General features: G+C 34.5%; 2 protein-coding genes across 3 annotated transcripts; one reads left to right on the top strand and one right to left on the bottom strand.

Annotated features, from left to right (window-relative positions):
* Window positions 1-130: 130 nt before the first annotated feature.
* On the top strand, window positions 131-15942 carry LOC110833288 (ankyrin repeat and LEM domain-containing protein 2 homolog; the record flags this gene model as incomplete). The annotated part of the gene is made up of 10 exons (XM_087339904.1): window positions 131-239; window positions 445-782; window positions 2544-2855; window positions 3844-3996; window positions 4859-5079; window positions 5868-6982; window positions 7915-8085; window positions 9032-9179; window positions 9602-9733; window positions 10635-15942. Coding segments are annotated over 9 exons (2661 nt in total), but the record flags the coding sequence as incomplete, so codon positions are not given.
* A 5930-nt stretch (window positions 15943-21872) lies between these two features.
* On the bottom strand, window positions 21873-26789 carry LOC147871323 (eukaryotic translation initiation factor 4 gamma 3-like). 2 transcript variants are annotated; one of them, XM_087339919.1, is made up of 7 exons: window positions 26654-26789; window positions 26061-26119; window positions 25197-25355; window positions 24458-24595; window positions 23760-23975; window positions 23126-23190; window positions 21873-22510 (listed from the first exon to the last, which is right to left on the bottom strand). In XM_087339919.1, exons 2-7 carry the CDS (start codon window positions 26079-26081, stop codon window positions 22045-22047), a joined length of 1065 nt encoding a protein of 354 aa, XP_087196045.1. In that variant the 5' UTR covers window positions 26082-26119; window positions 26654-26789; the 3' UTR covers window positions 21873-22044. The 2 variants fall into 2 exon arrangements, with proteins under 2 accessions (XP_087196045.1, XP_087196046.1); XM_087339920.1 differs by having other exon boundaries at window positions 25197-25352.
* Between the last annotated feature and the right edge of the window lie 299 nt (window positions 26790-27088).

The raw sequence follows: 27088 nt of genomic DNA, 5'->3' as shown, positions 1-27088 counted from the left end.
TTCGAGTTTTATAAAGCTTCTGCTTTGATTTAACGTCTTCGTACCTTGACTCCGTTGAAGTTCTTGTTTTAAGAAGGGTTTTATGAAAGTTATGTGTACAGTAGATTTTTATATTTAAACGCAACGTTTTTATGTGAAGGACGCGGCAATTTCGAAACAAAAATTTTGTGATACTGCTAATTGTGAAGAAATGTATTACGGTGTAAATATACCTAGTGACACTGTCTTGGAATCTGATGGTAAGTAAATGATAGTAAGGAGAGTATTTATTCACTTGCAAATGAAAGTGTAGAAAATTTTCTACAATAGCCTCTGCTTTTAAAACCTGTCATTATTTTAATTATTTTCTTTTGGATGTAAAATAGGTAATTACTGTCTGTTGAATTTCCATTGACAGATTTCTGCAGCATTTGTATATATAAACATTTTTGCTTCATTTTTCAGACACTCTGCATGTCTATAATGACAAATCAGAAGCACTGAAAATTGTGAAAAAATACAAGGAAGCGAGGTTTAATTCCTTTAAGACAAGACAGGAGGCTGTGGAATTTGCAGTTCAAGCTCCTGAAATTGTAGTTCCCATATGTGTGTTATCAGGAAATTTAGAAACCAGCAGTCCTGTAATAGGTGAAAAACCAAGTCCTTTCAAAGCACCTAAATCACAGGATTTGGTTTGGCTGAGGAAAGTGATAGAATGTGGTGACACTCTTACATTCACAAATACCATCTGGTATAATCCTCGTTACCTAGTGAGTAGTGGAGATACTCCAGCCATTCTTCAGGTATGCAGGTTGCTTTCTTATAAGTAGTTTTGAAATGTATGTGTTAGTATTCTACATAGAATTCCTAACTCGGTCATCACTGATTTTAATGCTCTTTTCATACACAAAAAATAAATCAGACTGCCCTACCAAAACATTCTGTGCAATAAAATGGTTTCACAACATTAAGAGTGAGCATCAGAAGCAGGGATTTTGAAGTTAGGTGTTTCTTTTATTTTTATATGTGTAGTTGGGAGCCATCTATGAATGACTAAATGAAATCCAGGCTGTTGTATGGGCGATTATATACAGAAACCATGCTTGTTAAAAAAATTTTAAGTCCATGGGTTAAGATAGGGTTATGAAAACTGGCATGAGTAATGTTTTTGTTTTTTTTCCCTCTGTTATTTGTGTGTTCAAGATACAGGCTTGTTATTTTGTATTTTTTATAATTATGTAAAAAACCAATTTAGCTTATGTATATATCACAGAGAACTTAAACAAAAACTATCTGGTGTTGGTATTTCCCCAAGGTTTCGTTAATACATTCAAAGGAATGTGTTAGAATTGCATAAGAAAATAAAGAGAAGAGAAACTTGATTATACTATTGCAAGATTAGAGCATTTGTCAAGAAATCACTGGTATATCTAGTCTAGCAATAGGATGTTTCAGTCTTCTTGGCAAGAACTGCTATAAAGTTAATGAAACTTCACCTTTTTCTGTAACAACCACGAGACCCAGCTATAATAATACATTTTTGCAACTGGTTTATCCAGACAATGAATGAAGATTCACTGACCCACAAGTATTGTTTTTTACTGACAAAGCCTGGTTTTTCTTAATTGGACATATGAACACACAAAATAACTGATTCTGGTGCTCAAAATACCCTGGAGTCCTTCATTATATTCTGCTTCAAAATCGAGAAGTTGGTGTTTGGTGTGGAATCAGTGTATGGTGAATAATTGTCTCAGTTTTTCTTTTATGGATAGTCTTCACTCAGGAAGTTATGTTAATTAGATTTTGAAAAGGATTTTCCTTAAGTTAACAGAAAAAAAGAAAGTGTAAGGTTACTTTCAGCAGGATTCAGTAAAGGTGAACACAACCGATAACTCTGTGGCCACAGTAACTGACATGTTTGTTGAAAAATGTATTAATGAAAGTTTATGACCAACTTGTTTCCCAGACCTCACACTGTGTGATTTTTATTTATGGGGTAGCTTGAAAGACAAAGTGCATAAAATAAATCAAAGAGAATATTGAGGAAGCAATATTCAAGATTTTCCCAGCAAGCAGCAGTGTGTGAACTGGAGTGTGCTTTGCTGTGCATTTTTATTAAAATAAAAGTCAATGTTGTTCTTTGAGATTTATCTTGAGATCCAAATGTAAAACAGAGAAGAACATCCATGTTCTTCTTTGATTTCAACTCTTATGGGGATTTACCATTTTTTCTGGGTACTTTCAACCTTAATTCCACTGGGAACTACAGTAAGATGTGTCACAGTCTTTAATTTATATATTATTTATTTATTTTACGTTAGCTGTAATTTACTCTATAAACTTATAAATCATTATGCTTTGTTCTGCCTGACGGTAAAAGTGAATAATCTATTCATTATCAATAATGACCTGCAACTATAGAACATCGCTAGCAGAGAATTGTACATAATTGTCAGTTATTATTCATAAGTGATATTTAATCACTATTACTGCACATTTACATGACAAATGATCAAATTTAAATAATTTATTTACTGTTTCTTTGTCTTTTCCGGGTTTAGGAAGGCTCACGGTATAACGCAATGCATGTAGCAGCCAAGGCTTGTGACGCACAAATATGTGATCTAATTCTACAGACAGTGAGCAATGTTGCATTTATTCAGTTGCTGTATGGAGATGATGATGCTGCCAACTGTGAGGACCGAGCTCGTATCTTGTTGGATCTTTACCTGAATACTCCTGATAAGGCCCTCAATGAGACTCCGATACATTTTGCAGTTAAATTGGGAGCTCTTTCAGTTGTAGATGTATTGGTGTCTTATCCACAATGTGATAGACATGCGAGGAATAAATATGGACAAACACCAAGAGATGCAAGTAACATGTATTTTCATTATCATATATACATCACAGTATTCTTCAGGAGTGAGTACTTGGTATAAAATATTTATGTTATTCTCTGTGCTTCAACTAAGAAGAATGTGATTGGTTGGTAATGTAGTATGATGGGAGAATCAAGAAATATGTACAAAGTTTTGTTTGGGAAACCGTAAGACAAGAGGTCAAGGCATAGTTGGAAGTTGGTCAAAAGTATTATTTGAAAAAGTGATGGCGCATCAAATTCCACGAAATGAGGGAATTTTTTTGACTATTTGAATGACAGAAATTTTTAAGGAAAATTCCTCTACCTTGGAGTTAGTTGGTCCAAAATATTTCTCAGTTTGTTAAAAAAGTGATAATATAACCCAGAAATTTATTTCACACCCAGTGTTATTGATTTTCATAAAAAATTAAATTAAGTATATCATAAAGTATTTAGCACATTGACATTTTAAAATATTGTTTGTAAGAATTTGTGAAGGCCTTTCTTTTAGAGTTTTACCGAGGATCTCATTTACGTACTTATAAACCTTTTTTTTCTCTACACTTTGCATAAAGTGTTTAGAGATGTCAGTGATAATGAAATTATTATATATATATATATATATACAGTATATGATTCCATTTTAAAGTTTAGAAATTTGATATAATTGAATGTGATGTGACGATAATTATGAATTGTGAATAGATAAGAGTCTGTCATGGCTTATGTCAGTTCCATGAAATTGCCTGGAGAGACTCACAAACAGAAAAATGACAATCCAGATAGTCATTAGACTGGTCAAGATTCAAACTAGCTAACCTCCCTAATACAAATGTGGAGTGCTGCCAGAGGACCAGTCTGCTTGCTGAGATGTAGGATTTTACATAGCTGAAACAATTAAAATAGTGTGGCTACTTCCTGTAACCCGTTATATGTACATAACGTTATTTCTATCTTACTTACCATACTCATGATTTCTCCTTCTTCTTTTTTTCCAGGTTATCTGCAGTCGTGTTTCCTCTCCAGATGAAAGTCTAAGGCAAAAACTGTCAAATTTACTGGATGACATGTTTTATGTTCCTGTACTTAGATCAGAGGATAATTCTGTACAGCCTACTGTTGGTGATCCATTCTCTCCTGCTTGCCCTCTGGTTGGTAATAAATTGTTTTTACATATGTATTCACTATGCAGGGTCCTGTCGAGAAATTTAAATTAGTCAGAGAATTCTCTCATATCAGAGCACGTAGTTTTCAAAGTGAAGCTGAGACAATTCAGGGTGTTCACAGGATGTCTGGAGATTCATTTCTAGCAGGAATGTTGACAGTTACTTCTGTTACCATGTTTAGACCCCACACACTGCTTATTTGATGGATGCAAGGAGGTTTATATGTTCTGTCTCATGTATTGTGTGTGTACTTCATATGTAACCAAAACTATCAAATATAACAGTTTGTAAAATCTTTTACTTAACGTGAAATGTTTTGTCACAATTTTTTTTTCGTCATCATATTGCCTCGCATTGAAGAGTACAGATTAAATGTGTTCCTCTCATAACACCTTGATTAAAGCTTTTTTGAATTTTTTTGTAGATGTTCTGTTTTTATGTGGTTAATAGCTGTTTTCCATTATTTAATTGTATCTTGACTTTATTATATTTTGAATGCCTTCTGAATTTATTTGTCTTTGTGTTTCAGTTTTCAGTTCTATAGGAAATAATCTAGGGACTGTGTCCTTTTAGGTAGGGTGATCGCCATACACCACCTACTGTTGTCCCCTTGGTCCATTCTTGATCAAGGAGACTGGGCTCCATGAGCTGACAGTGCATATATATCTATACTACACCCACCCAATCACCAATGAAATCAACCTGTCAGTCTCTGGTGTTGGAGGCAGACACAGTCTGTGAAATGCAGAAAATTAACTTCATACAAACATGGTTCATCATCAGAGGAGACGTCATTCTATTAATTTACTGTTTGTTCTAAAATGTTTCTAAAATGTTTATTCATCAGGTATTAAAAGCTGATCCACTTAATGGAAGGATGGAAATCCGGGCTTATGCAGGACCAATGAATCATGAAAAAGCAATCGTGTTCCGGAAGAAGTGGAAGACTCCTCCTCGGATGCCTCGTACTCCAAAGCAGAATGCCTGCAGACAGGCATATACAGGAAGTCTGAGTTGTCATGCATTTAGACTGCTGGATGTTGAGAAAGGATTAGAAAGAGTTGGCAGGTGGGAGATACGGACGACTTCAAGCTTATGTTTCTTTCACTTTGCTTTAGTGAGACACTGTTTGCCCAAATCTAAGTGGTTCTTGAAGTCAGAGCTTCAAATATAGAAATTATTTTACTCAACAAACAGTTATATTCTTATGTATTATAAGATAAATGCACCATGACCTGAGAAAGGGCAAGAGTATTTGGTGCCCCATATGAACCTTTAGCCTTGCACGTCCCAGTTAACCTCTAAAAGCGAATATTGTGCATATGTAATTTCAAATGAAGTTTAGATTATGAAGCAAAATGATATGTTACTGTTACTGAATGTATAGATTTTAAAATTTAGAACCTCACGAGGCAGTCTGTTTGACAGGAAAATGCTGACTCCACTACTCACACATCAGCCAATCATAAGTAATATCAAGCATTGTTGATGGTAAATTACAAGGCCATTTATTCTTTCCTTCCATTTTATCTTTCTGTATTTAGATGCGTGTTTTATTCTACTTGATGCTGTTTCTCTGCCTCTTATTATTCATTCAGTTTTGTTGACAGTGTTCCTCAGTTTTTCCATATAAAAATAATGGGATTCAAGAAAATGTTTTTACTATTTTCACATGAAATAATATTAGTATATTTGTTTTAGTAGTAGAATGGTGTCCTGCTCAAACAGTTTCAGTTAGTAGCTTGATGTTATTGGCCAAAGAAAATGTTGACCATGAAGCATAATGCAAAGGAAGAAAATATCTGCTTTACTTTGCCCGAAAGTATAATATATTTTGTGCCTGTGATTTCTTACAGGGTCCTGGCTGAGGAATTCAGGGTTGGTTGGAATGAATATTGGCCATTTCTTGATACATTTACAAATTTGGCCTCTGAGGATGGGCTTCAGAAACTTGAGGCTTATCTGAAGAACAGATTTCAGGAAGCTGCACAGAAACCATATTCAACCAAGGAGTGTTATGATAGTTCCGAATGTGTAGTGAATGGTTGTGTATCATCTTTAACAGAGTATAGTGAAAATCAGTCAGTTGATGATGAGATTAGTCCAGTGTCAAATCTGTGCCTTGCTTTTAAAGCGTGCAGTCTGTCTGACACCAGTCCAGTTAAACCACTAGTAGAGAATGCGTTTAAGACCAAATCAAATGTGTACAGTCATCGAAAAGTGGATGCAAATGCTGGCATGGAAGATGAAACTCTGTTGAATCCAGGTGTTAGCCCATTCTTATGTGTAGAAAAATCTTGTTGTGTGTTCGCTAAACGAATGTTTGATGGACTCGCGGTTGTTGGTCGTAGTGTACAGGTTAGTGATTCAGTGCCTGACATGCTTGATCCAGAAATTAGGCATCTCCAAGATCTTGTCAGCAGTTTTAAAGATGACGCCAGATTCGCATCTGTCGATTTTAATCTCGTTCACTCTCGAATCGCCGTAATTGTAGCAGCAAAGCTTATTGAGCTTACTAGTGATGAACTGGAATTTGTCGTGTCTGGTCTTCAATCTACGGTTTCCCCATTGTCATGTTCTTATTCAGATGAAGAGGATGATGTGAGCTTATGTTACCGTGATGCACATGCATATGCTGAACACCAAAGAAAAACCAATTGTGAACGTAATCAGGTAAAATGTATTGCCGAGTATATTCTTTGCGCCTTAGAAATACAAGGAAATGGTAAAGACACAGACAAAACCAGTGGTGCTAAGAAAGATATTCATGTCCGAACAGAAGAAGAATGTATGAGGATTTGGTCTGATGCTTCACAGTGCTTATGCTTCAGACAAAATCATAATTTTATGAGAAATGCTAGGAAAGGTTGGTCCTTCAAGAGAAATCATGTGCGGTCTACATCTGACAAAGCTAACACACAATCTTCATCAGATGGAATTACAAGACGACTTACATTTGTAGAAGATAATGGTGAGTGCATATTTGTTACGTTGTTTGCATAAAATAAATGTAGAATTTAATTTTATTTATTATTTGTAGGAATTATATTAGTTTATGTAAGGTACCTTTATTCCACCTTAAAAATGTAGTGATACTCGGGGATTAACAAAGCACTGAAAATAAATATATATCCATCACCATTTCAGTTCCATCTAGTGATAATTCTTCATTATTTGAACCTCTGAACTAAAGTAAGTAAATGCTGAATGTGACTAAAAATTGTTTATGTATGTATGTATTTATTTATTTGTGGTTTATTTAATGATACTGTCAGTAGTTGAGATTACTTAGCATCAAATGATGAGATGAGTAATGAATAATGAATTTGAAAGGATATGGAAGAAGGTTGACATGGTCTGATCCCAGAATTTGCAGGGAAGTCCTGAGTAAAACCATGAAAAACCTTAGGATAACTAGTCTCCAGGCTAAGATTTAAATCATATGCCCCAAATAAGAAGCAGGAGAATTACAGATTTTTTGTTGGAATCAGTTCGTGTGATGTAGGTTGAAGTCTTTGACACTCCCAAATGTAACTGAGCGACCTTTGTAACAAATCAAATTTTTATATACTGGTCTCTTTCTTGAAAACATAAGTCCTCCAAGTGTTAGGGTTTCCAGTGAGTGGAGTTTGTAGAATCAATTTGTTCTTGAAAAATCATACAAGTTTAGAATGTCTAAAAAGAGATTTTTAGCAGTACCAATATTTTACTTCTGTAGATGGTGCTGTGAATGCTGTAAATACCATTGCATTCTATTCTTCTTCTGTGACACTCAGGGGATTTTAGACAATATAGTTACTGTTACAATTGATCTCCTTCCTCATATTCATTATTGTTGATCCTATTAGCATATTGTACATTATAATAAATAATGAAGCTAATTAATTATGTACTTTCCACTAGATTCTGACCAGCAGTGTGATAGTACAAGAATTAGTGAGATGGAAGGTTCCATTCATGAAACACACTGTAATCTGAAAGTGAGCAGCTTTAAAAAGAGACAGACATATAATTCAGAAACTAATAAGTTACATAAAATGACATACATATCATCAGGTGGTGAGTTTTCAGAAGGTAAGATTTCTGATGCGTGTTTTTATGTACATGTCTTTTTAAAATGTGAATTTATGCTAATATAAGTGCTGGAGACTGAATATTGTATGGTGCAGCGTTTCTCAACCTGTGGTACACGTACCACTGGTGGTATGCGAACTAAGTAAGAAAAGCAGAAGATAATATTAACATAAATAAGATTTCCCTGAACGAATTTGGTTAGTGGTACTTTTAGTGTGTTAAATTAGAATTAGTGGTATGCCGGCGAAAAAGGGTAAGAACCCCTGGTTTAGTGGAATACAGGGCTAGTCTAAGTGATGTTCACGATATGAAAGAAATAATACGTTCAATAAAAAAATTCAGATGCACAAAATTGGTACCAATGGAAAGAGAAACTCTCCAAGTTTTGTTTCAGTACATCACAGGTGTTCAATGCGAGCCCCCTTGGTAACTCGGCACACATCCAGCCTATAGTCGAGTTCCTCCCAGACACGTTGCAGCATATCATGATCGATTGCTGTAATGGCTTCTGGCAAGGTCTGTGGTGAGGGTGGCACGAAGAATATCTTTGGTGAACTCCTACAGAAAAAAATCACAGGGCGTCAGGTCCGGTGAATGTGGAAATCCAGGACACAAAAGGCTCCTCTGCCTTCGTTGGCAGTAATTTTCTGTCATATCGCCCCTGGCGGCGAACAGTGTTACTATGCGGCCGCGAAGTATACCAACATAAACTTGGAGAGTTTCTCTTTCCATCGGTACCAATTTTGTGCATCTGAATTTCATTAAACGTGAGTAACATGTGTTTCAAATCGGGAACATCATTTAGATTAACTCTGTATAAAGACCTGAAGGGACTAGTTGTAATTTACAGAATGTAGGGGTTCTGACCATATAATTTTATGAAATGTATAGATGTTAGCCTCTAACAGATCATGTCTTATGCATGTGAGTTTTCTTTGTATTCCAGATGATGATATTGATGAATATTTCACACCACCATCAACACCTGCAAAACTCAGCAGAAATGAAGTACATTCATACTGTGATGATGATGATGATGGCGATGACGCTGAAATGTTAACACCAGTCGAATGGCCAGATGTTTTTATACAAGGGTAAATACTGAATGTCACATAAAGCAAAGAGTAGAATAATTTTTCTACCCACTACTGCTGCTACATTTATTTAACCAAAATGTTGGGGAAAGTTTTTTTGCCCGCTGCATAGAATTCATATTTGCCTTGTCAGCAGTTCGTCATTCATGAAATCTTTATCTGACAGTGAAGTACCCAAACACACTAATTGTTACCTAATTTTTGTAGACAGTAAAATTTTAATCACTTAAAGTGCTAGAAGCTGTGTTTTGTTGTTTCCTCATCTTGTAATTTTCAAACGCCTGTGCTGCCATGTAGTCTTATATGTGGTTAGCAACATTTAGATCTAATGATGAAAAATCTGTAACCACCTTAAAGAGTGCCCAGAATACTAAGTATATGAGCACAAAATAGTCTTATTGAAATATAATTTTTTTTTCTAGTGACTCACCTACCAAGTTGGATGCCACTGTAATGCAGGCATTGGATGGCTTAAATATAGACCCTATAGAATATCCTAACATTTATAGATGGTGACATTTGGTTTTGCTGTACTCTGAAAGTGTGAGAGCCATGTAAGTAATGTGTCTAATGTAAATAAAATTAGTCAGTAATAAATCAAAATGACATTTACGATAATTCCAACTTTTATGGTTCCCAGAAAATTTAACATTAAATTTTTGTATGTACTGCATTTTCCATGGACAATCCATAGTACTCTATGTTGTATGAAGTGTACAAGTTCAATTTGTTGTCCATTGTTTGTATTTGTATTATCTTTGTACACAATATTAATTAAATTAAAAAAGAATTTTGAACACGTTCCTAGCCATCCATAGTATTTCATCTGTTTTCACTTTCAAACTAAATAGTAAATATCTTGTTTGGAATGTTCATGTGGAAATGGATTGTTAAATTGTGTAATTATGCTTACAAGATCATGGTTTCAGCTTTAATAATATTTCTGTTATGTTCCACTTTGAAGTTTCTGATTGTTAAATTGATTTAATATTTTTCTTGTATTTCGATAAACACAGAAAGTTTTGTAAAACTCCTTTTTGCCAGAGTAGAGTTTCTCGTATGTGCATATGGATAATAACAAGAAGACATGTATAAAGTGAAGCTTTCATGATAGACTCTCAGGTTACAAGCCATATCAGGTGGCTGAATGGTGAATGAACCATATTTTCTGCCAACATTGTGAGAGAAATCTGTGTTCTCATCCTCAGGGCTCAGATTTGTTACGCAGCAGCCTTGAGGATGAGAGCAGGGGTTGTTTTCGAAACGTTGGCAGAAGATATGGTCTATTCACCATTCAGCCACCTGACGCGGCTTGTAACCCGAGTCTTTCATCAACAAGAAGACATGTTTTTCAAATTTTAAATAAATGTCTATGGAAAATAAAGTTGAATTACAAAGAAGTGGAAATGGTGGACAGAACTTGTCAATTTTAATTATATGTCTTGTAACTTTCAGATGGTCCAGTCCTCTTCCTTCGAGGCCTAAAGAAAGAACTAGAATGCTTCAGACACCTGTCGCAGATTCTTCACAATACCAAAAAGGTATGCAGTCTTCCACTCCTCCACAGGCATGGCACAAAATTACAGGATCATATTCACCATTAAGTCATCAGGGGTTGAAAAGAAAAATACTTATGAAATTCTAATAGCCTATATTTTATAATTAGAAATATGTTTATCTATATCTAGATGTAGTAAATTCTGATGTTTGTACTTATAAAGAATGGGATTGTTAAATTTGTATTATCAGATATTAGAACATTTTAATGCAATGGATAGTTTATTATGTAGGAAGCACATGTGGGATATTTTCACATGATCTTAAAATTTTATGCAGGTAAGGAATAAAAGATTCTTAAAAGAAGAATTGATCAGTAAAGGAAGTCAGCAATAAGAGTATTTCTTAAAAAAAATTTCTCAAATAGAGATAATTCCATATGTTCACAAATTAAACTTTAGGCTTCTTGGATGTAGGACCCAGTGATTCATTCACCTTTTTTGTCTCAGTTTACTGTATAATTTTTCTTGCCATTATATTATTATCAATAATGACCTGCAATTATAGAATATCGCTAGCAGAGAATTGTACATGATTGTCAGTTATTATTCATAAGTGATATTTAATCACTATTACTGCACATTTACATGACAAATGATCAAATTTAAATAATTTATTTACTCATTTACGTGCATATAAACCTTTTTTTCTCTACACTTTGCATAAAGTGTTTAGAGAGGTCAGTGATAATGAAATTATAAATACTGTACAGTATATGGTTCCATTTTAAAGTTTAGAAATTTTATATAATTAGGCATACGTGGAAGTTGGTCAAAAGTATTATATGAAAAAGTGATGGCCCATGAAATGAGGGAATTTTTTGACTACCAGAATCAGTTATTTTGTGTGTTCATATGTCCAATTAAGTAAAACCAGGCTTTGTCAGTAAAGAACAATACTTGTGGGTCAGTGAATCTTCATTCATTGTCTGGATAAACCAGTTGCATAAATGTTTTATTATAGCTGGGTCTCGTGGTGAAGTTTCATTAATTTTATAGCAGTTCTTGCCAAGAAGACTGAAACATCTTATTGCTAGACTAGATAGAATGCTAAATTTAATTAGGTACTACTTCTACTTTAGATAGCTTATTGGTTTTTATACAATAGTCTTGTTTGGTCTAAATTGGAGTATGGATCTGTTACTTGGAATTCTATTACTTCCACTGATTCTACCAAAGTTCAAAGAATTCAAAGGAAATTTGCTGCTTTATGTCACGCCAGATTTTTTAATGGCCTAAGTGACTATAATTATGAAGACGTTTCAGTGAGGATAAATTTTCTTTGACTGCACCTGCGGAGGAGCCATCTTGATGCTCTCTTTCTCATTAATATATTTAAAGGTAAAATTTGCTGCCCATCCGTTTTGGATTCAGTTTCTTTGTGCGTACCCTCCGATCCATTAGGGACTACTTCTCGTTTCTTTGTTTATCGTAGTCTTAAAGCTAGTTCCTTGTTTAGGTGTGCTTCTGCTGCGAATGCAGTCTGTCAGCGCATCAACATTTTTAACAAGGAGAATATTTTTCTTGGGCATTTTATTTAGCCAATTTCCTTTTCTTTTCTTTTTTCTTTTACTAAAGTTTCATTTTGTATGTATTATTTATATTTAACTGTTTTTAATTTAATTATTATATACCTAGGCATATTATTCAGCTCATTTGCTTGTTGATTATTTTGTAACAAATTAATGAATTGATATATTATCATTATTATATTGTACATCTATATATTTAGTTTATTGTTTGTTTGTTTTTGTATTGTTATGTTTATGTTTATTGTTAGTGCTTGGCTGTTATTGGCCTCTTTTGGATGTTGCCAAGCACTCTAATAAATGAAATGAAATGAATTATTATTATTATTATTATTACATTACTCCTACTTTGCACACTTTCGTAAATTAGTTAAGGCTACCATTAAGTCTGATAGGCGGCGGTGGTTAAAGTCTGTTGATGACAGTCTTAAAACTCACCCTCAGCATTTTTGGAAACACGTTTCAAATTTCAAAAGAAAAGATAACTCCTTCATTCAGCTAAAAATTGGTGATCAGTTTGTCAGTGACCCGAAACACATTGCTGATGAATTTGCTACGCATTTTGAATCAATTTTTAACACTTCTTGCCAGTCCGTCACTCCTACCGATACTTTTACTTCTGATTTTTTGCCCGCCGCTCCTATCTCTCCTGCTGAAGTTAGCAAGGCGATCAAGTGCCTCAGACCCTCAAAGTGTGTGGGGTTAGATGGAATTCCTTCGTTAGTAATTAAGGGTTGTTCTGATATTTTCACTCCCTTATTAACCTATATTTTTAATTTAAGTGTAACTAGTGCCACCTTTCCGTCCCTGTGGAAAGAAACAGCTGTTGTTCCTGTGCTTAAAAAAGGCAACAGTTCCATTGTTAGTAATTATAGACCCATCTCTATTCTTAATGACTTTTCAAAAATATTTGAATTTATTGTCTATGATCATTTGCAAAAAAATTTTAAGTACAGATTAAATCCCTCAAAGCATGGTTTTCGTAAATTTAATTCCACAGCAACAAATTTGGTTACTTACCTTAATTCCGTTTTACCTTCAGTTAGTACTCAAGGACAAACAGATTCGGTATACTTTGATCTTACTAAAGCATTTGACTTAGTCCCTCATAGTATTCTTCTTGGGAAACTTAGAAACTTTCGACTATCACCCAGTTATGTTGATTGGTTCCATAGTTATCTTTCTGACAGACAATCTTTTGTTCGTGTATCTGGAACTCTTTCCTATCCTTATCGTGTTAAGTGTGGAGTGCCTCAGGGTTCCACCCTAGGCCCCTTACTTTTTAATATATTCATTAATGACATCTGCGACTCCATACATAATTCACAGTGCCTTTTATTTGCTGATGACTTAAAGATGTATCGGAGTATCAGCGATGTTGATGACTGCAAACTGTTGCAGGACGACATCCATTCAGTGCAAAATTGGTGTCTTGTGAATAGGATGCAACTTAATTTAAGTAAAACGACTGTTATATCATTCACCCGGAAGACAAACAGTATTTATTTTAATTACAAATTGTGTAAGAACCTGGTGGCACGCTCCCATTGTGTTAAAGATCTCGGTGTTCTACTGGACTGTAAGCTCTATTTTCACCAGCATATCAACTATATATTATCACAGAGCTTGAAAATGCTAGGTTTGATTCGGTACATTACTTCTTCCTTCTCCACTGTTGATAGCCTTTTGGTCTTGTACAGTACCTTAGTCCGTTCCAAAATTGAGTATGCTTCCGTTGTTTGGAACTCTATTACTAATACAGATTCCTTTAAATTGGAAAGGATTCAAAGGAAATTTGTAGCTCTGTGTTACGCTAGATTCTTTAATGGCGTTTGTGGCTATAATTATGACGATATATTAGTTAGATTAAATTTCTTATCGTTACATTTAAGGAGGAGGCTTTTGGATTCGCTTTTCCTCGTGAATGTTTTTAAAGGCAAAATTAGTTGCTCATCTGTTGTTGATACAGTTAGTCTCTGCATACCTACTAGGTCTATCAGAGACTATTCTACCTTTACTGTACAACATAATTTCAAGGCCAGTCCCTCTGCCAGATGTGTTTCTGGTGCCAATGCAGTCTGTAGGAACATCGACATCTTTAACAAAGACCGTGTTTTGCTTACTGATGTCAGTAAGCTTTTTAAACAATAATCATTGTTTTTTATTGTTTATTTAGTATAACATTTTATTGTGTATGTTGTTTGTCCAATATTAAACTGTTTTTAGTTTAATTATTACTTTACTTATCTATAACATTTAGTTTTTTACTTATTAGTTATTTTGCAATAAATCAATATTGTACATTTATGTTTTCAGTTCATTGTTTGTTTGCTTTTGTATTGTAATGTCTGTATTGTTGTTAGTGCTTGGCTGTTATTGGCCTTTTTGGCTGTTGTCAAGCACTTTAATAAATGAATTGAAATATACAATATGTGAACTTTAACTGTTTAAATAAAACAAAGTAACTACTTAACTAAAGGAATGTATCTATTTAAGTAAACCTATTTAACCTTTTAATTACAAACTACGTAACTAAAGGGGCAGATTCATTATTTCTTCAATGAAGGACGCAAATTCAATGTCGGCCATTTCTGGATTCTGCAAAGGAAATAAACATTTGGATCAGAATAGGAACTGGAATTATGGGTAACAAGTATGGAAACACGTACAGCGAATATCTCGTGGTAGGCGATCTCTAAGGATGCAGGTTTTGAAGGAATTTGTAACGAAGCTCATGGTGAAAGACACTGAACTTATTCTAGTTACGTGGACTTCTATGTAAATTACAGGCTTCAACCTGATTCAGCATTTCTTGGGGTGACTTCTGTTTGACCCACTGTTTCATCTACCTGTCATAACCTGACCTGGTGTTGTAACTTTTATGCCATGTGATTTTCATCTGCACGGAATTTACAAGTCGGAGGGAGGGCTGGAAATAGGTCAAATGCAAGAATATAAAAATTACAAAGAGAACTTCAGGCTCATAGTATGCCTTCGTGGCCTATATATCATGTCTTCAGTTTATAATAAGGTAAATATAGATTTATGTAATCAATCAATTAATCATTATCCGTTAATTTCAACCGCCTGTGTAACCACTTACAGTTATGCCGACAAACACAGTTGCAATACTTATGGTTTCAACAGTCTGAGATCATATTTTTGTTCTTGTTTTAGTATCGGTTACTGAATTTAGTGACTCAAAACACAAGGATTGTGCCGTCATGCACCATTTGCTGGAATGACAGAGAAGAATGGACTGTTTATTTCTCAGTGCTCTGAGTTTTTACCCAGCAATGATATTTTGTGTGATGTCTGCTTAATTTGTTGGTTTGTCCCGTTCAGTGCTATGGCTTATTTTCAACAATATCAGTAGCTCGGACTACTGTTGGTTTCAAGGTTTTCATGAAGAATAGAATGTAAAAAATACACGTTCAGTTTTTGTGTATGCTGTTCAGGAAAGGCAGCCTTAAAGTTATGTATGTAAAATTTCTCACTTATGTAGTAGCAGTAATTTTGTAGAAAAGTTTTCTGTACTTCTCTTCTGCAGAATTTTCTGTGTCAGGATTTGCCTTCTTCATTTCCCTGGTTTTTGTTAGAAAATTGAGAAGTGTGTCATGTTCATTTTGCACGTGACTTTGAATTTCTCTTATTTTGTGAATAAAATCTATACCCAGACCTGTCTGTAATGTATGAACCAAAATGTAAGAATTTGCGAACACAGAAAGAAAGGGTTTGAGCAGAAAGACCTGTTACTATCATGAATGTACCTCATGACAAAATGAAAATCAGAAGTTTCATCCAATATTAGGTGGTTCTTGAATTTGTCTTGAAATGTCAACTAGCAACACTTCATGGAGGGCTTTTAACAAATTATTTTCAATGGCCAGAGATGTGCCTTAGCAAAAGGTCATTCAGCAGAGGTTCATAATGTTCTAGCGGTTTCGAAATATTCTTTACAATTACTTCTGTCAAGGGGCAACTCAGATAATTCATGACCTCTAAATGGTAGTTCTTGATCTGGCAGCAGACAAGTCATATCACCCATTTCAATATTTATAATTTGTATAAACTCCTTTATTATATTCTGAACTACTAAATGTAAGCTGGATCTCCAGAAGCTCATAATTTCTTTGGAGACTTAAATAAAGAATGACCTGCGTGTACTGTGCATGTTTGGCGTAAGATTCGTGTGTTTCTTTTCTTTTCGTGAAGCATGTAAGTCATAAGTTTGTTAAAGGCCCCCGAAATCCAAAACATTTCAACATTTTTGGAAGATCAATTATGACCAGCAAATCAGTTTCTCTCAGATTGTTGCAAGCTGTTAACCATGGGTAAAAATGATATTGCAAAACAAAAGTTCCCAGTGTACATATTTTGTTCCTTATATTCATTCGCTCTTAGGGTTTTATATAGGTTGGTAATGTCTGCCATGTTTTAATGTTTTTAGTTTCTCCATGAATTTTCTTCTTGACAATAGTTTTTCTAAAAAACATTGAATAACATTTTTATCTAGTTTCCACAAACTTCAATTGGTCTTCCACCGTCACTGCAGTTGTGTTTATGAAAATTGCAGTTTGTGGGTGATTTTGGTACAATTCACTTCTTCTTCAGTTCATGTTGAGGTCAACCATTTTTTTATTTAAAAGAATGGTAAAGACCTTTCTTTTTCTTATACGTTTCTTATATTCACAATTTTTTAATATTTTTATTTGCATTTTTCTCGTGCGATTGTTTTGTAGCCACATCAGCATCAATAAGATACTCAATTTTTATAGCTTAAAGTCGCCTAAATAATATTTTAACATTCAGTGGTAAATCAAAGAAGACAACTCAGCCATTACAAGGGTTAATGTTTTTGAAGTAAATAATCGCTGTTTACACTGTAGAACTCTGAATTCTTTATTTTTAAAGCAGATTGTGTTTGTGGGTGTCACTAGGTCTGTTCCGTTTATGTGTTAGAGAGTTGCGTAATGATACTTCAATTAACAAAGTTAACGTGCTTTGTGTGTGTTACCTACTCAGCTATGAGTATATGTTCTTCGATACTGGGAGTGCCGTGAATAACACACGTTAAAGAGACCTCTATCAAACATTGGATGCGTCTTTTAAATGAGGTGACTATTATGCAGTCTTAATTTGATTTTGCGTATTCAAATAACTTGTGTCTTTGATGTCAGCATGGAATAATTAGTCTGTAGTACCATGATGATACTGTATGTGTAAGTGAAATATTTATTAGTGTTGTGAATTTAGATCTTGGCGTTCATAGTGGCAAGTCAGATAATTATTGTTTTATTTCGGTCATTAAAGAGGACTAATTGTTTATATTTATAAACATGCAAGCCGACTCCAGTGAGAAGTTAGCAGAACAGAGCTAGGTTTTCGTACCTGTATGATAAAATAAAAAGTAAAAATTGCTTGCATCGTCATAACCTCAAAACCTACATAGAACGAAATATGACTGGTAATAAGACAGATGCAGAGGGGTGCATTGTTAAACTGTGGGCCAAATTAAACATGTCTTACATAAGCGAAAAGTGATTAAAATTTTGAGCCTTTTGGGTTGTTTTGGATCTCCAACAAGAGCATGTATTCAGAGTTTCAGTCATGTTCTGCAAGTAGCAGCGATCATCTGTTATCTTGAGAATGTTGAAATAAAAAATGTTTCCTTACACCAGAATATTATTGCTAAATGTTTCAGTACACACACTCGTGTATTTGCGATACCAAGTTAAAGTATTCTGTCTTTTTTTATTTACATTTATTCAGCATGCCCCATTACAAGATTGCAATATTACATGCATTAATATAAAACACTTCAATAGAGTATACAACTCTAATATCATGATCCATTGCCACCGTTTGCACCTATGTTCCTGTGCTAAACTGTATTATAATCAATGGATTTAATGAATTTATTAAAATGACCTAAACATTTCTGAACAATTTCTTCATGCAACACTGGCCATGTGCCACCATTCTTGACTATTGCATCTATTAAGTTCCGCCTTGGTTGTTGTAGTTTTTCGCAGTCATAGATGAGGTGATCCACTGTTTGTGCTGCTTTCAGGCATGAGCATCTTGGGTCGTCAATGATTCCAAACCTGTGTAGATATGATTTGTTTTTGCCATGTCCAGTCGTCATTGCTGCCAGTTCAGGAATTATTTCAATATTTAGCTTCATTGTTTGTCGCACTGATGGGAAGAATTTCTTGCACGCTGCTCCTTTATTGGTGGCGCTCCACTCATTTTGCCGTTTTATAATCCCTTCTTCCTTTGTTTCTTTAATAATTGTACTTTTAGGCTTCTTTGCATATACTACATTTCCACCATCTTCTGCTGCTGCCTTCGCTAATCTGTCTGCTATTTCATTACCGAAAATTCTGATGTGTGCTTTGATCCACCCAAAATGAATAGTCCAATTTTGATCTTTGAGATTCCTTAATCTATTTCTTATCTCAGATATTACAAAGCCATGTTTGAAGTTGTTTTTTAGTAGATCGAGAGAAACTGGACTATCTGTGTACACCGCTACTATTCTTTCCTCAATGCTGATTTCCCTTAAAGTTGTTACTGCATCCAAGGCCTCTAGAATTCCGATCTGCTCAGCTTGATTGTTTGAGCAATGATCGGGTAACTTGGTTTTTAAGCTATGAATTAGTTCTCCATTTTTGAAGATAACAGCGGCAGCACTTACCTTTCCCTGGTGTTTACTTCCATCTATATAGATTTCCACAGTGTATTTATTGAAGTCTTTCACTTCATCAAGAGTTATTCTTTCCGCTGGATGAGACCATTCCTTCTTGTTTAATGGTGCTTCGTACTCGGTAGAGTCATCTTTCAGTCCGTGTATAGTTTTATATATCTGCACTGCTTCTTCGATAGTAATGCAGATAGGATATTCTGTCTTCCTGGTCTTTTAGAAGTGTGCATTTGTCAGTAGTGAACGACCAGCCCACTGCCTCTGCACAATTTCTACTCAATCCTTATCTTTGTCTGCTAGAGTCATCTAGTAGGAATCAGGAGAGACTTGTGTGAGAAATGGCCAGGGAGTTTTGATTAGGAAACATCTCGTTCATTGTTTTTTGTGCCATAAATCTACGGCATGGGACCGCCGGCTTTAGTTCCCTTCCGAAGGAAGTTGTTCTATGGATTTTAATCACCCCTTAAAATTCCATCAACCTCAGCAGTGTTTGAACTCGCGTACCTTGGGTCCAGTGGCGACGACATTAACCACTAGTGCAATGAGGGCGACAAGTTCGTTGAAATATTACTTTGCTAAAATAATAACAGGAAAGTTTATGAACATGTTTTTTATTTAATATTCTTAAATATATTAATTAGAAACAATTCATAAAACATTAAATAATTGAACTATTTAACAAAAAATAAACAATTGAACTATTTTACAAAGAACTAAACTATTTCACTATTTAAATACTGAAGTATTTAACAAAAAAACTAAATTATTTATTTATTTAACAAATGTGAACAATTCAGATATTTAACAAAAAAAAATGAACAGTCTAACTATTTAAATACTAAACTATTTAACAAAAAATAAACAATTGAACTATTTTACAAAGAACTAAACTATTTCACTATTTAAATACTGAAGTATTTAACAAAAAAACTAAATAATTTATTTATTTAACAAATGTGAATAATTCAGATATTTAACAAAAAACTGAACAGTGTAACTATTTAAATACTAAACTATTTAACAAAAAATAAACAATTTCAAGATTTAAACAATTGAACTATTTTACAAAGAACTAAACTATTTCACTATTTAAATACCGAAGTATTTAACAAAAAACTAAATAATTTATTTATTTAACAAATGTGAACAATTAAGATATTTAACAAAGAACTAAACTATTTCACTATTTAAATACTGAAGTATTTAACAAAAAAACTAAATAATTTATTTATTTAACAAATGTGAATAATTCAGATATTTAACAAAAAACTGAACAGTGTAACTATTTAAATACTAAACTATTTAACAAAAAATAAACAATTTCAAGATTTAAACAATTGAACTATTTTACAAAGAACTAAACTATTTCACTTTTTAAATACCGAAGTATTTAACAAAAAAACTAAATAATTTATTTATTTAACAAATGTGAACAATTCAGATATTTAACAAAGAACTAAACTATTTTACTATTTAAATACTGAAGTATTTAACAAAAAAACTACATAATTTATTTATTTAACAAATGTGAACAATTCAGATATTTAACAAAGAACTAAACTATTTCACTATTTAAATACTGAAGTATTTAACAAAAAAACTAAATAATTTATTTATTTAACAAATGTGAACAATTCAGATATTTAACAAAGAACTAAACTATTTTACTATTTAAATACTGAAGTATTTAACAAAAAAACTAAATAATTTATTTATTTAACAAATGTGAACAATTAAGATATTTAACAAAGAACTAAACTATTTTACTATTTAAATACTGAAGTATTTAACAAAAAAACTAAATAATTTATTTATTTAACAAATGTGAACAATTCAGATATTTAACAAAGAACTAAACTATTTCACTATTTAAATACTGAAGTATTTAACAAAAAAACTAAATAATTTATTTATTTAACAAATGTGAACAATTCAGATATTTAACAAAGAACTAAACTATTTCACTATTTAAATACTGAAGTATTTAACAAAAAAACTACATAATTTATTTATTTAACAAATGTGAACAATTAAGATATTTAACAAAGAACTAAACTATTTTACTATTTAAATACTGAAGTATTTAACAAAAAAACTAAATAATTTATTTATTTAACAAATGTGAACAATTCAGATATTTAACAAAGAACTAAACTATTTTACTATTTAAATACTGAAGTATTTAACAAAAAAACTAAATAATTTATTTATTTAAAAAATCTCATCTAACGTCCATTCCTTGGAGCCCAGTTGCTTTGCTTCAGGTCGATGACGTAGTCGATCTTAAACTTTATTCTGCTAGAGAGCATCGCCTTCTTATTTGTTAGTTCCTTCATTGTATGAAGGAACTCAGACAGATCCTGCAAGAAAACAAAAATTTAAAGTCACATTTCATGGGCATAATTAACTTCTTACGCTTATAAGCCTACACATAAAACTAGAAAATTCTGCCACTACTCATGTAGTTCACATAGAACTTGCTGTGTGGGAAGGCGCGTGTAAATTTAAATTGAGAGCTGAAGGTTGCTGTCTCGAACAAAACGTAAGTATGTGTCTCATCTAAACAAAGGCATAAACCGAGATTTTTGGTGGCTGAGCCTAGACATGACCCTTCGATCAGATTCCTGCTTTGTCCTGTCAGGACTGAGTGAATTCTGACATGATTCAGCAGAGGTGATGAGAGGAAACGTAAAAGTGTAACAAAATACTGAGCAAGATTCCCGTCGCACTAGACGGGGACAAGTTGAAGTCACGGCATGAGGCGTCTTTATATGAAACATGTTAGAGTGTAGAAGAGTATGAAGAATTTCAGAAGAACATGTCACGGTGATCATTTATCACACAGAAACACTATTCAGAATATTGTCAGCGAGCTCAGAAAGTTATTTCATATCATAATAGATGCAACATCCTCACGCGTTCTTTACAATGTGCACTTTCAACCATCGAATCCACCTTCTGTGACAGTTCCCAATTTGGCCACCAGATTGCAGCACCTGACTTTCTACCTAGGAGGATATTCAAAATAGGATTATGCGAGGTCGTGCAGAATACCACAAACTCCATATCAAATTTCATCCTAGTCTGTCCATTGGTTCTCGAATTGAATGGACTGGAAAGACAGATGGACGAGAAGGTGCGACCAGCCCATAATGCCTTCTCGCTATGATTTTGTGCAAAGAATGTATAACAATTAAGAAGACTTGCATGTTACAAAATGGAAGCCAGAAAGTCAGTGAGATCAAAGGGACACACTTACTGCTTTTTGCATTGTACTTTCCGTATAAACCTGTGGTCATCATAGAGCCCAAAGGAAGGCAATAAATTACACGGTAGGAGAACTGCAAATTAAAACTAAAAGTATTAAAAAATGAAAACAAACATACTTGGCTCTTGCTCTCGAAATCCTTGCCGACCGTCATCAGAAGAGTGCAGAGGCACTCCAAGCAATGCTCATCTCCTTTTGCAAGAAGCTGCTTGATGCAATGCTGCATGGTGCTTGTGGCGAGCATATCTGCTTTATGCAGCTCGCCAATAAACCTGTAACATAGTGAAGAATATATCACTTGGGTTGAGTTAAGACAATAGTAAAAGTCCAAACAACAGAAGAGAAACGAGGTTCTTTGCCTCTACAAGGTACAGAAAGATTTGTGCCTTAAAATAATGAGAACTTTTGTTTAAATAGATGGAATTTAATCAGTGTCTTGTGTGTGATATATATTTTTGAGGTGAAATATAATATTTCTGTACGTGGTCCTGTAAAAATCTGTATCTGTTTATAAATATAAAACAGCTGAGACAGAATATTGAAAATTTCAAATTAAATAATTATTTTTATGTAATTTGCATTTGATTCTGTATGGAGGTAAGCCATCAGTGCCATTTCACGATGCAAATACCAAGAAGAAGAAATACCGAGGAAGTGGAGACTTTATGATAGTGTGTGATCATGTAAGCAGCAGCATTATGAAGCACATTTAGAAATTGGTCCTGGATTTTGTGGAACACTTGCATACTGGAGAGCAAGAACCCATTAACATTTCAAATTTCCTCTCAGTGTCTTGTCCTAATTCACAACTCTTAAGTTCACTACTTTCAGAGTCACTGATGAATCAAATGTAGAGCTTCAAAATCACAAAGAAAAATGTAAGTTACCTGATGTTTCCTATTGATTTCATTTGTATCCTTCGCAGTTCCTGCTGTAGTTCGGTTTTCTTTGCCTGCAGAAAAAATAAGTAGAAAAGATTAGAAATCGCCTTTTTTGATGGTATCTTGTAAGAGCCCTTCTTTAATGCACAGCTTTCAACATATGTAAGTTTGCATTTTAAAGTTTGTGTCCACGAAGCCCCCTGCCTTTATGCCTCCAAAAGAACGCCATGACCTAATGAGAAATGTCGAGTGCAGCCGGAGTTCATTATTATGAGAGTTTACAACATTTTGAAAAAAATGAGTACATTAAGTGCTCATTATAGGAAGTTAAACTAACCTAAGAAGTTAGGAAAATGTTTTTTCATCTTGAGGTACCATTTATATCATAATAATTTAAATTAAGTTTATGTGCATTCTACATTCAGTCTTTATCAATTATGTCTCTTTCTTGTCTTTCAAGAAGTCTTAAAACCTGAACAACATATTGAATAATAATTTTTCAAATGATAGATATTCATCTTCAAGCAAAAAGGGAGGAGACAACTATTCCATTCGATCAAGCAGACGGAGCTATTCCCAATCTGTGGACAGACGCGTAGTAACATATGACCGTAGACAAAGACATTAGAGAAGCACTTACTGGGTCTGCTGTTTCCTCAATCTCTTTCTGTGTGGCTTCTAGATTTATTTCTGCTTCAGGATTCTTTTCAAATTCTGCCCGGCATCGACCTAGCAACAACTTCCTGAAGGTGACCTCTGGTTCGCCATTGTTCCCACGCTCTGCCGGAACTTTCATGCTGGAGAGAACCTTGCACATTCGTGCATAAATCTCTGTGAACTTTGGTTCATCAACAGCCTGCACATAAAAACACACAACATTATCACTTTGCTCTCATGTTATATTTATGAAAAACAACTCTGTTGAGCATACGTTACATAAACTAAATTTATGAAATGATGGCCACCTAAATGAAGCTTCAACAAAATAAATCTTTATCCCTTAAACCTGAGAAACTCAAAATCTCAGTCAGATGCAAGACACATTTCATGACAGCCTTAATTTTCTTGCATAAGATAAACATTTTTAGATGAGAGCAGATAAATTCTAAGCTTGGAGGTGTATTTAAAGAGAGAACAATCAGCTTACTGGTTTTTAAGATTATTATCATAGTGAACAGTAACAATTATAATTTTCACTTGCCCCTAGCGTCTCCAATACTACACTGAGGATAACTTCAATATTTAAGAAATTGAGCTGCAAAGTTACAAAAGAAGGGAATTTCTATCAATATGACGTCTCTGTCTGAATGTATCAGCTGCTAAAGACCGGTGCCTCACCTTTTCAAATATGAGGTCGATGACGCCCTTCAGGCGATCGCTGCTGTCAATTGGCAGATCCTGGACTTGGGAAACTAGTTTGTCAAACTTGTCAGGCGTGAGTTTGTTGAGCAAACTGCGAGCCTTCTTTAACAGCTCCTGCAACATCAAGTTCCCTCTCATCATCTGACAGAACGCAAACACAGAAATAAAGCGAAACATGTTTTACTTCCTTAAAGCCTTCTTAGAGATGATTAAAACCTAGAGCCAGTTGCTCTGCATGCGCCGTCCAGCCGCGTTTTGTCTACACCGAAGAAGAAGTCTGTTGTTATGAGAAGCCAATGTCTATTGAGAAATATAATTACAATGCATACTCATTATATGCAATTAAACACTTGGAAAGGTAAACATTGCTTCTAAAATCAAAGAGTAAGCAAAAAGAAAGTTTATTTTTTAGTGTGGCAAAGTTCCAATAAGAAGTGATGAGGAAATTAGGAGGAGACGAATTCCGGAAATGCTTGCAGCTTCTCAGATCGAAATGTCTGATCTTTAAGAGCATCAAGATTAAAATATAGACCTATAATTTTGCCTGTTCCTTAATTTGGTGATGAACCTTCAGTTTCAATAAGCCACCTAGTTAGTTAGAGTGAACGTGTTTCTTAGCGCAGGACTGTTCCTTTCAGCCATCTTGCATTGGGGCAGATACAGCATTATTGACTGTTTCCAGGATCCTGTCCTTAAATGAATGCCAGGAACATACCTGAGTCTGGGCAGCCTGCTCGTTGGTCGCCGGCTTCCTTCGCCCAGGTCGCCAGGCGTTTTCACATCTCGCCAGTTTCACCTCATTGAGTTTAATTTCAATGACCGGCCTGGTGCTCATGGTGTTTGTAGTTTCAGTGGCTGGCCTTGCTGCAGGCTGCTGTGAATGACACCAAAGCAACACAACATTAACCAAAAGTGTTCACTCTTAAATGTTGTTTTGATCACAGTATTACGTACAATTTTTCCATTTTCTGGCTTTAATCATGCATTTAATACATTACTCGATGCTTCCTACAGCTCAGATAATAAGAGACCTGTATGTATAAAGCCCTAAACAGTACATGACTGAAATTAGGCTCCAGGTGTTGTGTTCATCACCTCTCACAAAAAATACAACATTTCTTCTGCTGCAGTTGACGTAGAACTGTTCACTTTATTATTTTCTATCACAGTTTATATGTTCACAACTGCATCATCAGTGAAAGATGATACACCCAAATTATGCTATTTCATCCGTAAAAGCTTTGGGTACCCTCTCTTTTGACAGGGAATACTCGTGTCCGACCCCATCGACATCGCGAGTCACCGAGTAACTGCCTTAAGCTATACTTCGTCCTACAAACTACACTCTGACAGCTACAGATGAAATCCTTCTCCTCCTCTTCAACAAATGATTCAGTCCGAAATGGATTTGACTTCTCACTTTTATTTACACGCCTTAGAAAGCACTTACCTCTTCATTTTTCCAATATCTGACAATTTTCAGTTACTGTTTAGTATTTACGATTTCAAGGAATCGTTCATTAATGCACAGAATAACTCAGAGCCATGCCCCACAATGCAACAGAAAGTTTAAACGTACCTGAGTTTTGTCATCCTTCATTGCCTTCAGCTTCTCAATTAGCTGTGTTGCAGCAAAGTCTGTAACAATCGATAATTATTTTAGATAGTAAAATTCCTCTTTTGACTATATGTTAACAAACAAGAAAGTTTGTCTTTCGAAACTGTTACGAATGTAAAGATGGAAAAAGACGAGAGGGTTTTCCGAAGACCAGAAACCCATGTCTCTAGCAGCCTTAGGTGTAAAGAGTGGCAGCTGATAATGTTGAAAATTATCCCACATTTCGACTAACAATGGAGTTGCCTTCTTCAGGTCAGAGATTGCAACCGAAATGTTTTGTGAAATGGATAATTTCAAACTTTAATGCCTTTCACCTCGTAAGGCTCGAGGTCAAAATATGAGAGCAAACTCTCTTCTTCTTTGGGTACATAAATTAGTCTGCAACTCAGGGCGAAGACAAAATATTGAAGGTAAGTAGAACAAAATGCCTAGGAGAATATCTCGATATCTCATGAGACATGCAGGAACATGGTAATGAACAGAATTTCATACTGAGGCAATTTGCAGCCTGTAATCTTTGACTTAGTACTTAAATAGAATGAGAGCAAACATACTTTCTGCTTGCAGCTCCTTGATCTGCTCAGCCTGCAGATTTCTTTCCTTCCTCAGTTTCTCCTTCTCCTCTCTGACGGCTCGGAGACTGACTTTGTGTTTCTCCCCTTGCCGGCGCTCAAACAAGATTTGGTTTTTGAGTTCCGTGTCTGTAACAATTCACGACTGCATCAAATGGTCTGTTAAATTCCTCATGTGACGTTATTTCAAGAAACAGCTTCAGGAGTTAAGTATTACTACGTAAAGAAAAGAGTTAGTTTAGTTAAAAAAAATGAACTGTAATAAGAGTTTGTAATTTTGAAATTGCATTTTTCTTGCCCGTGATCAAATTCCAAATTCAGTTTAAGAGTCACTTCCAGTTGGAAAAACCAGTGTCTCTTACGCAATGCATTACTGATTGCTATTTGCAGTGTTTAAAACTGGGATTTGCATGCTGG

This window comes from Zootermopsis nevadensis, unplaced genomic scaffold (genome assembly GCF_977971745.1).
Source record: "Zootermopsis nevadensis isolate Lab colony 2312 unplaced genomic scaffold, Znev_1.0 Znev_ptg000058l, whole genome shotgun sequence".
Classification (NCBI taxonomy): Eukaryota; Metazoa; Arthropoda; class Insecta; order Blattodea; family Termopsidae; genus Zootermopsis; species Zootermopsis nevadensis.
Note: the sequence above shows the minus strand (reverse complement) of the source record. Positions and strands in the feature narration are given on the sequence as shown.

Excerpts from the sequence above, each read along its gene's own strand:
- LOC147871323 (XM_087339919.1), bottom strand. The coding sequence starts at position 26,081 with ATGAAGGATGACAAAACTCAG. Across the intron at positions 25,356-26,060 it reads TGAAGGATGACAAAACTCAG|CAGCCTGCAGCAAGGCCAGC; the intron begins GTACGTTTAAAC and ends TGTCATTCACAG. Across the intron at positions 23,191-23,759 it reads TTGAGGAAACAGCAGACCCA|GCAAAGAAAACCGAACTACA; the intron begins GTAAGTGCTTCT and ends TTTTTTCTGCAG.